The following is a 15,100-nucleotide window of genomic DNA, read 5'->3' as shown; positions in this document are numbered from 1 at the left end:
TGGAAAGTGGTTTACTAGAGTTAAGGCCTGTAATCGTTAATTTATATCTTGCAAATTTGAAAAAAATAATCTATTTATAGAGACATGAGTGTGTATAAAAGCTCACAAGAAACACAAAGAACCTGAGTCTACCTTAGAAAAATATTCACTCGGATAGTAGTTACTTAACTGAGACCTTCCATCTTCTATAATCAGGCGAGGGATTCCAAAATGAGAATATGTGTCGTTTCAAGGGCTTTGGAAGATTAACTTGCCAGTCCCAAAACAGTCCATTTACTTGCCAGGTGCAGAAATGGGATTCTAGTTGTACCCCACAGTAAGCAGAAGAGAAGAATGGGTGAACTGAGAGTGGGATGTGTGACATTGCTGTTTAACTGAATGTAGGCAGAAATGCTGTAGATGGGACCTGGCAATTCTATTCCAGATTGGGAGGCTGCCATTCAAAAGATAGGATGTGAATCCCTTACATAAATACATTGGAGATTCAGATATAAGAATCCAAGGTATGCCATTTAATACCTTGAAAATTTATACTGTGCTACCCTGAAATACAAAGTACTTGTGTTCTATCTGCTTGTGTTGCCAGAATAATGATGCTGCAATATTCTCATGATGTTTCCCTTCATCATAGACCACCCATATATTGTGTTCCTGCTACAGCAGGTTTTAGGGATCAGGTTGTTAAGATCTCAGCAGATGACAGTAGTACCATAAATACAAAAAGGTACTTACTTGCATACACACTGTATAGTAAAGCACAACAAAACTGGTTAGCATTAGCAATTTTTTATTTTCCTTTTTTGTTGCATAGGAAATGCAGTACTTGCTTCCAGTAATCGTATTGTAATGTGAGAGGGTGGTAGCACTAATGGTTGAATACAAGAGTTAAACTAATCCACACCAGCTCAAAAAACCTGCAGAGATTTAGTTGAAAAAGAATGGATGCCCACAGTGATTCTCAACCAATTGCAAATTTTCACAGAACACAGTAAAACTAAAATGGTAACTATGAGAGCCAATACAAGAATACTAGAGGCACAAGGGACCCGATTCATAAAAAGAGTGGAGACACAGGGGTATTAACACAGGGGTTACGTGATTTTGCAGCAGATCTTTCACATGTCCATCGGAAGTGCTTTGTTACTCTAAATGGAAGATTGAAATCAAGGTACCTGACTGGCAGAACTGAGCAAGTTAGCTGGTGAATATTTAATTGTGCAAAGAAGCCAACAGCAGGTATATCGTGGGCATTCTCTTAAGCTGAATGTTCCTACTAGCATATTTTGCAAGCCTGCAAAATATTTGCAAAACCACAGTTTCCTGCCTTCTTACAGCAGCAACAATAGTGAAAGTATAAGTGGAAGACTGTCCACCCAGCCACATTGCTCTAATTCAGTGTTTGTGCTCTCCATTACTGTGTTGAGATGGAATGCCTCCTCCACACCGAACTACTAAACTCTGTTTTCAGCTCTTGCATGCATACTGTTTCCCTTCTCTGGATCATGATTATCCCAAGCCGACCCACCCACCCCCGCCTCGGCCTTTCTATCTTGAAAAAAAATTTCACTGAATTAAAGTATGGCTGTACATGAAAGTGCAAGATTGTGTGGGTGAAATATCTGGTGAAATCCTGGTTTGTAAGTGTTTGCTCTCACACTGCTTTCAACTAGGAATCATGAAAGGGCGTGCAAGACTCCTGCACAAAATCTAGCAGATTTTGCTGTGGCTAAAAGAACTGCATTTTGCTCAGAAGCATAGTAAATGTCTCATGATCTGTGCAGAGTGCAGAATAAGGATGCTGTCATCAGGTTTTTTTAAATCATCTGGTGTCCTTTCCCCATGTTCAAGTCAAGTGAAGTAGATACTGTAGGTGTTGGGACCAAGTCTGCTCTGCCTCTTTGTAGTCCCTTGGTGGACATGAAATCATTTGAATTCTTGATGACAATAACATGGCAAAGTTTAGAGTTGTCTTAGAAAGAAAAAGCGCTGTCAGATCTGGATAAAAACAGAATCCAAGAGACCTGAGATGGATATAATTACAAATTTGTATTATTATTATTAAACAACCATAAAAGCAGATACTGTGGTTGTGCAGATGACCTCAGCCACACACTCCCCAAGATGGCAGCATCCACTTTGCTGTGCCACATGCCCATATGAGCAGCTGCGTAGCAAAGGGAAATGCAGGGAGAGGGAGGATTTCCCCCTCCTGCATTCCAGGGTGTCCTGGGGCATGAGTGCAGCAGCTGCCGTGCTCAGCGCAACTACTCTTTCCCTTCAGCTCACTGCCGGAAATGGTGGCGGGCTGGCGGGGGAAGTCGTTTAACCCGGCAGTGATTTCCCAGATGATAGCCAGCCTATGTTAAGCGAATCATAGGTTCATTTAATGTCAGCTAAATGCCAGGTTAAAACGCAGGCTTGGTGTGCGGGCAGCTCCAAGAGCGACCTCACTCCCGGCGCTTCACACGCGCAGCCTAATACAGGCTGGACTGCCCTAACCTAGGTTTGGCTGTATGTGTGAATGCCCTTAATAACTCATTCAAATGCAACAATAAGATTCAAAATTAATACAGATATAGCCAAAAAAGTTGACTCAGTGTGCGGCAGCTATGAAAAAGGCTGATTCCATACTAGGAGTCACTAGGAAGGTGATTGAAGATAAAAATACTAATATTATAATGCCCTTATACAAATCTATGGTGTGGCAACTTCTGGAGTACTGCATACAGCTTTGGTCACTATAGCTTAAGAAGGAAATCGAAGAACTCGAAAAGGTGCAGAAGTGGGCAACCAAGATGATTAAGGGGCTGGAGCACCTTCCTTATTGGGCTAGGCTACAGCATCTGGGCGCTTTACCTTAGAAAAGAGGTGACTAAAGGAAGACATGATCGAGGTGTATAAAATTATGCATGGAGAGGGTGAACAGAGATTAATCTCTCTCTGTCTCACACACACACACAACATTAGAGCCAGGGGTCATCCCATGAAACTGAAGGTTGGGCAATTTAGGACCAACAAGTGGAAGTACTTCTTTACACAGTGCAAAATTTCTTTGCCATGGGATGTGGTGATGGCCACCAGCTTGGATGGCTTTAAAAGGGGCTTAGACAAATTCATGGAGGGCAGGTCTATCAATGGCCACTAGTCTAGTGGCTGTGGGCCACCTCCAGCCTCAGAGACACAATGCCTCTCAATACTAGTTGCAGGGGAGCAACAGCAGGAGAGAGGGCATACACATACCTCTTGCCTGTAGGCTCTCCAGAGGCATCAGGTGGGCCACTGTGTGTAACAGGATGCTGGACAAGATAGGCCTTGCACCTGATCCAACAGGGCTATTCTTATGTTCTTATGATTGCCAGCCGTATTAGATTGCCAAATGTGTTTTGGCCCATTCAGGCCTTCTTCAGTGGCATGAGTCCATTTATTCACAATATGCCAATGGAAGAAACACCTATCAACAGTTCAATTCTAAGAAGGACTCTCGGTTCTACATAAGGAGTAGCTCTCTCAACAGAGCTGAAAAACGCATTCGGTGATCTAGCACGGCCAGCAATCAAGTACCGTGATGATGCAGAAGCCACAAGATAGTGGATGATCAAGTCCTTTGGCAATGAACACAGCTTTTACTTGAAGGACTTCTATTTATTTATCTGCACTAGCCCCTATAGAATGTATCAGGAGGTTATGTTTGGATATTAATATTTGTGTGTTTTATTTTATGGTTTTGCATATTGTTGTATTTCTGAGATATTTATCCATTTTTGTGATTAGATGTTGTAGCTTTTTTGGCTATAAGTATTACTTTTTAATCTTATTATTGTATGTGAATGAGTTATTGTCTGCTTTTATAGTTATTTAATAATAATTGTTATTAATAACACAAATTTGTAATTATACCAATCTGGGGTCTTTTGGATTCTGTTTTGACTGAGTGAACCTTGACATAGGTCTTTTTTAATTCCATAGATTTGGAACACACACCAAAATCCTATGTTAATGCCTAGTGACAATTCATGAATCGGGCCCAACGTCCATACAGAGTTTTCTTTTAAAGGAAAAAAGCCCCGCAATGGTGCATGAAACTAAATAGCCACATGAGGATGGATTTTTAAAGGTTCTTAAACATTTGTTTCAATATGAGGGGATCTGGCGTGAAGAAGGGCCAAGCATGGGTACCTGGTTTAAACACTGTCCATTAAGAAACCACTTTCAGAGTCAGTTCCAAGTTTGAGAATTATCCCTTACATTGAAACTTTATAGTTCTTCAGAGCTAAGCTCTTAAGAGTTCTTATGAATGCTTTTAAGCAAAAAACAAACAAAACAAAACAAAAAACAAAACAAAAAACCCACCAGGCACGGATGTTCGATTTCAAACCCCATGCCTGACCTGAAGAAAAAAGAATGCCCCCCATAAGTAATACTGAATTTTAAGTCAATGTATTTCTCCAAAATACTGAAAACACCGAAAATCAAGAAAAAACAGAATTTGTGTTCTCAGTGAAATATCTTTAAACCTATCTGACAAGAACCAAGTCAGAAAAAAAGACTAACATAACTTTGAGTAATATTCATACAGCTCACTAAGCATTATGGAATAGCATGCATTAATATTGTACGGTTATTTTACATCACCTATATCAGAAGGTTCTGACAGACAGCGAAGGCTACTGGTGTAGAAAAATCTTACTTCAGAAGAGCAATATAATACAGATTTCACAGGCACTACATTTTTAATATATCAGGTATTATGCTGGTTTTCTTATATTTCTTTCTGTCCTAAAGCTGGCATTTATAATAATGACCAAAAAGGCAAGGATTGAAGTAAACGGAAACTAGATACCAAAGTTGATATATTTCTTTTTTTCAGATTTATATTAGTGCATAGTTCTCATGCAGATAAACACTGCTATGCATTTACATTGTTGGAAAGCAGAGTGAATTGAGCCCAAGTTGTCACATTTTTGTAAATCATTTTGCCAGCCTGTAATAGCACCATGTAATGGATTTGCATTAAACATTAAATTGATTTCAGAATTGGTGACACAGTATTCACTACAGTTAAGTGCTATGGAATAGCTTCAATGTTACCTGCTATATATCAAAGCAATTTTCATCCCACTGCTTTTTTATTGGAAAAAATAAAAGGAAAATGTACTCGATACTAATTAGACTATTGCACAGCCTTGGACTTGATGGTGGCATAGCCGGGTTTTACTGTCAAACAGTAATACATGCATTGACTTCAAGACAAAATTGGCTTTGTAAGCTTGATTTAATGGAAACCTTGCCTGGTAGGCAGAGTTCACTTCATGAGACCTCCCCCAAGAAATCTCATGAAAGATGAATTTCTTTTAGGTGCCATTGAAGCTCTCCTTACATTTTCATGCCGGTTATGGTTTGCAGTGTTTGTTCTATGGAGGCCTTCTACCAAAGTAAAGTAATAATAACAACAATAATAAAAGATATTTCCAGAGACACAATGCAAAGTATAATATTAATTGACATTCTTTTAAAAAACCACAACAGAAAAAATGGTTTATGCCATGTATCTGGGTTTTTTGTCTTTTGTTTGTGTGTGTGTGTGTGTACAGTAAATGTTAACACTGTTACTACAAAGCTGCAAAGTATATGGAACAAAAGGAAATAGTGAAAGAAATCTAGGTAGAGGGATTTGCATATTCCTGTGGGCTGACTGAAAACTGTGGAGTTGGAAAAAAAGTTCTATTCCTTTACTCTTCAACTTTTAAGAGAAGAGGGAGAGGTCACACAATACAGACAAGGTATACCCATGGCTGACATTAGCCAATCATTTAAAAATATATATAAAATAAGATGAATAAATACAGTGTTGCAGGGGTGTGCAGAATGACAAGAAGCTCAAGACCAAGAGAATACAAATTTACTAGTGGAGTCAATTCATGTGGCGTACTGTTGTTTTTATTTTGGATGAGGAGGAAGAAGGGGGCAAAAGTCGGTGTTTGTGCGTCTGGCGGTTTTTGAAGAAAGGGTCAGAAAGAAAAGTTATTTGCACACAGAATAAAAAGCAATTTTGAAATCGGCAATGCACATGTGACTCGGATTCTGAAGTGTGACCCGGGATTATTTCTCCATTGTCGACTGCACACCCCATGCAGCTGTCTCCCCTCAGATCTCCATTCTCTGCTCTACTTTGAGGAATAAAACACTGTTTGTTCTCCACACCTGAACAGATCTGAACTGCTGTGTTTCTGCATGATAATAAGATGAACCAAAATTTAATTTAGTGTCTTTAATACTTTACAACCCCTGTTGGTAAACACCCTTGACCGCCTACCTAACATTTAAAGCCTTTAAAGCAATTTGTTTTATGCGATTCCGATCAGAATTCCCTAACTTTACCGTCTTCAAACTTAATACGACAAAACACCTTCAAAAATACAGCATATCTGTAATGTCCATTTACAATGGTTCTTCAGTAGCCTATACTTCTCAAGCATAGGAATATGCTATACTATTGAGAGAAGAAAAAAATAATAACTGTATTTAAATACATACAAAAAGGAAACAGGAAAGTTTTTAACTTAAATCCAGTTCCCAAAGGGAAAAAAGCAATTCTATGAATGCTGCCTTTATAACGAACAATCAGAAATTCCACTAAGCTAATTTGACAGAAATTTCTCCTCATTTAAACAACATTACAAAAGTCCTGCATTATAAAATAGGGTAGAATAAATCAGTGTAATCAATAAAACTATACAACATACAAATTACATCGCTTCTGAGTGGGCAGCTTTGATTCTCTCTCTTTGCGGCCATGACTACGACATGCTCACTAAAAACAACTAACTGCCCAAACTATTGCTTAGTTTGCTTTGTTTTTTTTTAAAAAAGGGTGCAATTTTGTTGTATATACAACCAATTTACTGGTAATACCTTGGCTTATAGCAAGGTTCTGACAAAATGTTTGTCTAGGCTTTTTTCCCTTCACTGTGAAGCACTGAAAGCTGCTAATTTTTTTATTTTTTATTTTTTAGTGCACATATGTCTTAATAAAGTAATGCCCTGCTAAGTGCTATAGGGAAGGCAAAGGATGCTGGCTAGTGGGTGTGATACCATAATACTAACAATCACACAATACAACAGAGCAAATGACTACTCAACCACTTATTTGACATATATGAAAATCCAAAACATTTTTTTCCTTAAATAGAGAATAACCAGTAAACAATTTTCAGAACTTGGAAGTTTAAAAACGTGCATATAAAAATGGGCATTATATATTTTTTTTATTGAATGTGGATTGATTGCAATCTGCTAATAAAAATGGGTGTGGGATCTGAAGAAAAAGGGAGGGTTTTTTTTTTAAGGCTTGCTTGTGAAAGGAACAGTTGTAAAACAAAAATTGCTTGAAGCAGGGTTCAGCTTAGTGCTTCACAGTTTGACTGCTTCTCTAAGAAGAGCCCTTCCTGCGTGTGCATTCAAAAAATCACCAAAAAAAAAAAAAAAGTACAAAGACAAACACCTAAAACACACTGCGTCAAGTAAAGCACTGACTTTGGTCAAATTAAAAAAAAAAGTCAAAGAAAATTAAGAATTGCTAAGCTTTTTTTCTACATGATATAAGCAGGTATTGCATATTTTCATATATCTGGGAAAAAAACAAACAAAAAACCAAAAGGAAGACTCCAAATAAAATGTAAAATGCAGCAACATCCAAAAATACTGATAATCTAGCATCTACAGATCTTAGAATAGCACTGCCACTGACCATACAGGACAAGAAAACACTACCCCTATCTGTGGAACAACTAACATTCTACTGAATTCTAAGATGCTGAAACTGACAATGGCTGACATAAAAGTCACATTTACAAGAAAGTGTCTCCAAATGCTTGACTAGGGGGGAAAACCCTTTCAATATAGGAACATGTGCAACAATTCCACAAATAATCGCTATCCAGGGCAAGGCACATTGATATGGAATTTTTTTTTTGTTTCGTGCAAATCAAGAAAACAAAACAAAAAAAATTAGTTTCAGGGAAAAGATGAGGAGCAAAGTGTCTTCCCAAGAAATTCAGTTTACTTGATTGTATAGGACAGTAGTAGAAACCCTTCTGAAGGGCCGAACAAACGTAGTTTAAAGGCAAGTGCCTGGATTAGGGATTACAATATTGTGTCTTAATGCACTCTACTTTACCCTACATTAACTATATAAAAATTAGTTACTAACACTAGAACATGCAGAGACTTTCTCTGATTAGCTGGACTGGCCAACCAGAACGTATATATATGTATAATATAGGAAACCTTAAAGTTGCATTGGGAAGCAAAGGGGTGCTCCGCTGTCTGATAGAAAAAAAACCACTTGCATTCTTTTCCTATTTTTTTTTCTTTTTTCATTTTTTGTACATAAGATACAGGACATTTGGGGTCCAAACTAATTTTTTTTAGCAAGTGCCCTTGCTTTGAACTGGCATAAGATGTAGAGACAGAATTTTGCTTTTCTGTAGATGTCTTTGCAATCCAGAAAAAAAAAAGCCAGTACAGGGATACAAAGGCATTTCATTTTCTGGACAGCTCTCTATTATTATCTCAAAGCAACAATCCAATCTAGGGTTAGGCGTGCTTAAAACCCTTTCCCCCATCCTCCCAAAGGGCTTAAGTGTACCTACCTCTGTGTTGGATTGTGGCCAAGGAATTTTGAGAAGTGATATACCCTATATTGCCGGAAACACATACAATTTGTCAGAATTGGCATAATCTATTATAGTGACTTTTAGCTTATAAAATTAACAGATATTATGATTTAATTTTAATTATGTGCTTTGATAAAAGAAAATGATTAATTAGCATTTAGTGTAGATAACATATTGTGGTAAAAGCACCATTAAATTTTGTATTTTTTTAAAATTTCCTTCAGTTTTAAAGGGATACAAGTTTAACAATAAAAAACATAAAAAGCAAAAATAGCTCCCCCTTTTTTTTTAATCTTGCAAGGCTGTTTTTTACCCCAATAATTTAGAGTCCTGGGGTGGTAGGACTTGGAAAACAAAAATAGAATTTTCAACAATCTCTATCTTACAAAGATATTTAGCTATCCAATGAAATTGCACTTTTCTCAATTCAAAATTCGATTGTTTTGATTGATTCCTGTCAGTTTCTATCAAAACAGACCAACTTCCCCATTTCCATGTGGATTTTATGTAATTGTTGAAAATTGTCAAAAATGTTTTATGTAAGTGCAGCATTTAAAACCTTTTTCTTTTTTGTGTGAACAGTAGTAGGTTGATGTTTTATATTTCTCTGCAACTTGGGTGGTATCAACCTGTTGATAATGCTTTAATGATTTATGTCACATAGATAACTGCTGACTGTAAAATTAAAAAAAAAGTCTTGATATGTTACAGAAAAACATGCCCCACATCTGTCCTGTAAGTTCTATATTGCAGAATTCAGCTACTACAAAAGTTATCATTTATGTGAGTTCCTCATGATCTCTCAAGAAATCTCACACTTGTATGGGAAATAAATCAGTGAAAATACTGTAAAACAGTTAGGCGCCGTATGGAAAGTGTTATAACAGCAAGTCAGTAAGCAGCCAGTAGGCTAGCTCTACTACCCAGTGTCCCTAATGCTTACACTACCAGTTGAAACACTTCAAAATTATGAAGCCTAAACATTTCCAGCACCATATGAGAAATTACATCAGTCACTAAGGTGTTCTTAAAAAAAAAAAAAAAATCCCCTTCCCCCCAACAATGTTACGGCCTTTGTCAATCAACCATAACGTTTGCCGCTTCTGAGTATGAACAGCATTTACTGTCAATATCTGTTCATCTTCCCTTCCACGGATGTGAAGTAACTGCGCTGTGTTGCTGCTGCTTCCATATTGCAGAGTTGGGAAGGGGACAGGTGGTCTGTCTGGTGGGAAGCTGTGAGTTTTATCCCAGGTACCACGACTGCAAGGAGGAAAGAGAAAGAGAAAGGGAATGCAAATAACTTTTAGTATGTGTAGTAATTATGCATCATAAATATGAAGAAAGTATGTTGAAATAAATCTATAAATGCACTGTTAATCATTGTATTGTTTCTTGTGCTTCCGTATCCAACAAATGAAATCAAATTACATGCTTCCCCACCCTCTTTTACCTGTATGGGTAACAGAAAAATAGACAGGAAATTTACAAATCATTACATAAACATGACCAACATGAATAAATTGCACAGAACTAGTCAGGTGAATGACACTGTCAAAACACTGTTACACAGATCAGGTCAACTCACACAGGGCCTAGTCCTAGTGAACAGTCTGGAAACCAGACTACTTACAAGCCATATTTGGATAAAGGAAACAAAAAGGAAGATGCAGGTCACTGAAGAGAGGGCAAAGCAGCATTTTAGGAAGCAGTGGTTGACATCTTGACTAAGTTACTCAATGCAGGTCCTACTGAAATTGATAGGACAGGTTGGTAATGACTAACTTGTCCTATTAATTTCAATGGGACTTCTATCAAGCAATTTAGTCAGGATGTCAGCCAATGTCTTATGGTTTTCTGCCACATGATGATTTCGTAGCTGCTCATAGCACTCTAATTTTATGGCAAATCCTTTGGCAAATACTGAAGTGGGTATTATAAGCTACACACGACGAAACCACGAAGGGTTCTCAGATGAAGTCATCTGAAGGTTGTGGCTAAACATTTATATCTATAAAATTTCCCACAACTAAACCAGACCCCTGGAATTCATGAATACTTCTCTAAGCACAGTTGGATTTCCTTGAGAGCTTTGCCAAGACTTGGAATGGGATGCACCTTTTATTTTACTCTACTATGCTTCAATCTTCCCGCAGAAAAATCAATGTGAAAATATCATGTTATATCACTTTCTTTACAGTAAGCATTTAGAACTGCTAAAATGGTGAAGGCTAAGTACTGGTCTAAATGTTAAAATTACCATAGTGAGACCTAAAACAGCCTCTGTGCTGTTGCTTTTCTTTGCTGTGTCTCTACCATATAGAACAACTTGCCATATAGATATAAAACCCCTTTCAAACTGAAGGTTTCCACATCACTGTTAGTTACTTTCAGGGATAAGAACATAAGAACAGCCCTGCTGGATGAGGCCCAAGGCCCATCTAGTCCAGCATCCTGTTTCACACAGTGGCCCACCAGATGCCGTTGGAAGCCGCAGGCAGGAGCTGAGGGCATGCCCTTCCTCCTGCTGTTACTCCCCTGCAACTGGTACTCAGAGGCATCCTGCCTTTGAGGCTGGAGGTGGATATAGCAGAGGAGCTCTTGACTTGTTCAATGAAAGTGATTCTGATTCTTCTCTTTGCCCAAGACTATGAGCAGGTTCAGACAACCCACTGCAAGTCCAATTCCTGGGAAATGCATGCTTTCAGTGGGCCTGTCATCCTAAGGCACCAGCTTCTGGTTCTTGAGCCTTTTGCCTGACATTTCCTGACATTCTACACCCAACTTAAAATTTAGGTTAGAAATGGGCAGAGAATGTAGGGCAAATGTCAGTGGAAGGCTTGGGAATTGGAACTTGGTGGGCGGGTTTGGATGACACACTCGCTGGGAACACACACTCCCCGGGAACCTGAGGTTCTCAGGAACTGGACTTTTGGTGGGTCATCTGAACCCACCTTATGTTTTCAAATAAAGGTGGAAACTGAATAAAAGCTTTATGTATGTTAGTACCAAGAAAATACAATGCAACGAGCACAGGTGTCTATCAAACAGTGAGAACTGGTGCAGGCTGGGGCAAGGAGAGTGAAGCAGGAGGTTAAGTATACCCTAACTCCCAGTAAAAGCTCTCACCACTGACACACAGCATCCCACGTGCCCAATGAGCTGCGCACCCCGTCCCTGCCACTCAGCTTGACTGATGCACATGCATGATGGCCAGCTGGGCAGTGGAGACAGGGCACTTGGCTCACTGGGGGTGCGGGATGTCAGGTGGTAGCAGTGGGAGATTTTGCCGAGAATTAAAGGTATACTCCGCCTTCAGCTCCGCCCCCAGGCCTCAGCCTCCACCAACCATGACTGCTTGATAGACACCTGTGCTCCAGCTATCACCAGCTGCCACTGCTTTCGAGGTATACTGAGATACACCTCCAGAAAGAAAAAGTGATTTGCTTTTGACATATAGGTTCAGAATAAGCTACAGTATTCTGAATTCTTTGGGTTAATCTCTGAAACTGCTACTGTAAATCCACTGAATCCATGGATGTTTGAGCAGAATCAACAACAAATGAGTCATGATTTAATTTTGAATCCTGATGGTGAAAAATGAGTGTAGCTTACAAGCAGATACAGCCTTGTTACTTTCAAATGAAGAACAGAATGCCAATACCACCATGAGATTGGTTTTTAAAAGAGAAATTCTGTTACATACTTCAGCTCTCTATCACTTTTCAAAAATATTTCCTCAGCTAAACAATATTATACATGGAAGCACATTTGATTTAGGAATGTGCAGAACTGGTTCGATTGTGAACCGGTCGACTGTGAACTGGACTGGTTTGAGTAGATTGATCATGAACCACATTGAACTGGTTTGAGCTGGTTCATCGACCTGACCAGCACAGCTGGTGGGTTCGACCAAGCTGGTTCAGTGATCTGCAGTTTGGTCCGAATTTGGCTTGACTTCGGAACGAACCATGGCAGACAGTCCATGCACACCCCTAATTTGATTTGAGCTTTTCCCCCCAGAGAATCCATTGTGTGGAACTTAAGCTGTGCTTGTGTCATGTGTACCTAATGGAGGCTGCCACCAGTGTGGAGATATTCCATTGGGCTGAGCTAATTGATGCAGTAATTGCCACAGCATATACACTGAATGCCTCAATGAGGAAGCGTTTCCCACATCTTCCCCATTGGGGTTATGCATCATAACTGGACTATTTGTTTGAGTTCTTTTTATTATTGTTATTATTTATCATATTTATATCCTGCCCTTCCTCTGAAAAACTTCAGGTGGTTTACATGGGATCTTCCCATTTTATTGTTATAATAATCTTGTGAGATTAGGTTAGGTTATGACTGACCCAAGGTCACCCAAGTCCACTCTATCCATTACACCATACAGAATCTCAAATTGTACAGTTGTAACAATTCTCAGAAGTATGTACTGTAACCAATGGCTGACATCCAGATGAAATTACTTATGAGTAGTCCCATTACCAACTTGTGCATTAATTTCAATGGGACTACTAATGAATAACGGTCTGCATGCCAGCCCCTCACTCTCTCACACACTTTTTTGAACAATGGCACATAGACAGTGACAAAATGCAATGCATTCAGACCACTGCAGCAGCATATACTGACCAAAACAGATAATCATTTCCTGTGGATGGCAGTGATGGAAACTGGTACTTTTATTCATTATCTCCAAGCCAAAATTAGCTTGTATCAGTGCACCTAGTATGATTAATATTTAAATTGCATAGTAAAAATAAAAGCAAAAACCCTGACAGTTTCAAGATCACATGATTTTAGTTTTGGCAGTATGTTACGGAGATTGGTAAAATAAATACTACTGTATCTCATTTTAAAACAAATAGGCAAGAGAAGAGCTATCAAATCAGTTGCCCAGTTTGCTTTTTCACCTTAAATCTTTGGTCTTCCACAAATGTTAACACTATCTTTGACAACTTCTCTTTCCAAATTTCATGAAGTAAGATCCAGACTTGCTGTAGTTTTCATACTCTCCCTCCATAGTTTTAGAGTTTTTATTGGATTTTAAATAGTTTTAATTAATGTTTTAATTTGTTTTATTTATATTGTGAACCACCCAGGGGCTTTTTTTGTATGGGGCAGTATATAAATGTACTAAATAATTAATAAACAAACAAACAAACAAACAAACAATAAACTTTGCCTGAAGTTTATTTGTGATTATTATGTAAGCACAAAGGATATTTGGGATTATTATTTAGTACACCAGATTAGTATGGATTGATGGTGATAGGATTACTCGAGTGTGTACGCACAGTAGGACATTTGCTCTGTACCAGATTGAGTGTACACGTGCCATCAGGTTGTTTATTAATAATAAACTGATCTTAACACCTGAATCCTAAATAAATGTAGCAACTTAAGTCATATTCATTTCAATGAGAGACACTTTAAAGCAAATATCTTTATGAGAACAGCATAAGACTAGCTGCACCAGCTTGGAAACACTTGGATTGTGTATATCGCCAGCTACCACATCCGTGCAAGATATATTCTTAGTGGTGCAGTATCATAGGCAGTCATATAAGCACAAAAGTATTCAATCAATATGCTAAGAGTTGCTAGCAAGGTCCAATATTTAAACTCAAAGGTCCTTTTTACTTCTAGTTCTCAGACAAGTGTTAATAAGTACTTACCTGACCACTTGCTAAGCATCACATTGTAACTTGATTATGCATCTAATACTGCGTGGCTATTATTTTAAAAGACTCAGAAGTACAGTTCCTGCTACATAATGACTGGAAAACTAAAAAAATAAAATAAAAATAAAGCCCCAATTAAAGTAAACAGCTTGCTCTGGAAAATCTGCTCTGTTATCTTAAACTAATTGTAAAAGTGGTAAGGACCAGATGACCTGGGCTTTAATAAAATTTCCAAAACCATTTAATTGCCCCTAAATTGCAATTTCTGACTCGGACTGCCTGGACACCTAAGTGGCCTGTGCAGGAAAAGGTTTGAAACTCCTTGCATTCTTTCATATGCAGTTCGTGTACAGCATTTCTTTTAAATAATACTCAGTATATATTTAGGACAGCAGGGGGTGCACTTTTCCATGACACTTTTTCCCTGTGCTACTCACTGCACACGTTTTTAAAAAAAAGCCTGCAGTGCTTCTGCACTCCTCTCAAAAACAGGGGAAAAAAAGTTTCTTCACCCATCTTACTATTCAGTGTGTGCGTTGCAGACAAGGTTACCCCAGAGCAGCTCTGTAATCCTTCACTGAAATAGGCTTTATTGATTGCTCTGGTCTATTGTTCCCTTTTCAAGTCCCCCAAGTTCAAGTTCATCCTGGTGTTACATCATGTCTGGTTGCTACGAGCAACCAGACAGACCCAGACGTGACTATCATTAGCAAGAAACACTCTGCTCTCCTC

At 38.5% G+C, this 15,100-nt stretch overlaps 1 protein-coding gene across 9 annotated transcripts in view; it reads right to left on the bottom strand.

The window, feature by feature from the left end:
• Positions 1-770: 770 nt before the first annotated feature.
• NFIA (nuclear factor I A) overlaps positions 771-15,100 on the bottom strand; it is a 708,337-nt gene continuing 694,007 nt past the window's right edge. For all 9 annotated transcript variants that reach the window (XM_053243547.1, XM_053243546.1, XM_053243554.1 and 6 more), the window contains one exon: positions 771-9,938. In XM_053243547.1, the coding sequence (XP_053099522.1) occupies positions 9,921-9,938 (18 nt within the window). In that variant the 3' untranslated portion in view covers positions 771-9,920. The remainder of the gene's footprint in view (positions 9,939-15,100) is intronic.

Source organism: Hemicordylus capensis, chromosome 4 (genome assembly GCF_027244095.1).
Source record: "Hemicordylus capensis ecotype Gifberg chromosome 4, rHemCap1.1.pri, whole genome shotgun sequence".
In the NCBI taxonomy this organism is placed as follows: domain Eukaryota; kingdom Metazoa; phylum Chordata; class Lepidosauria; order Squamata; family Cordylidae; genus Hemicordylus; species Hemicordylus capensis.
This window is presented reverse-complemented; position numbering and strand designations above follow the sequence as displayed.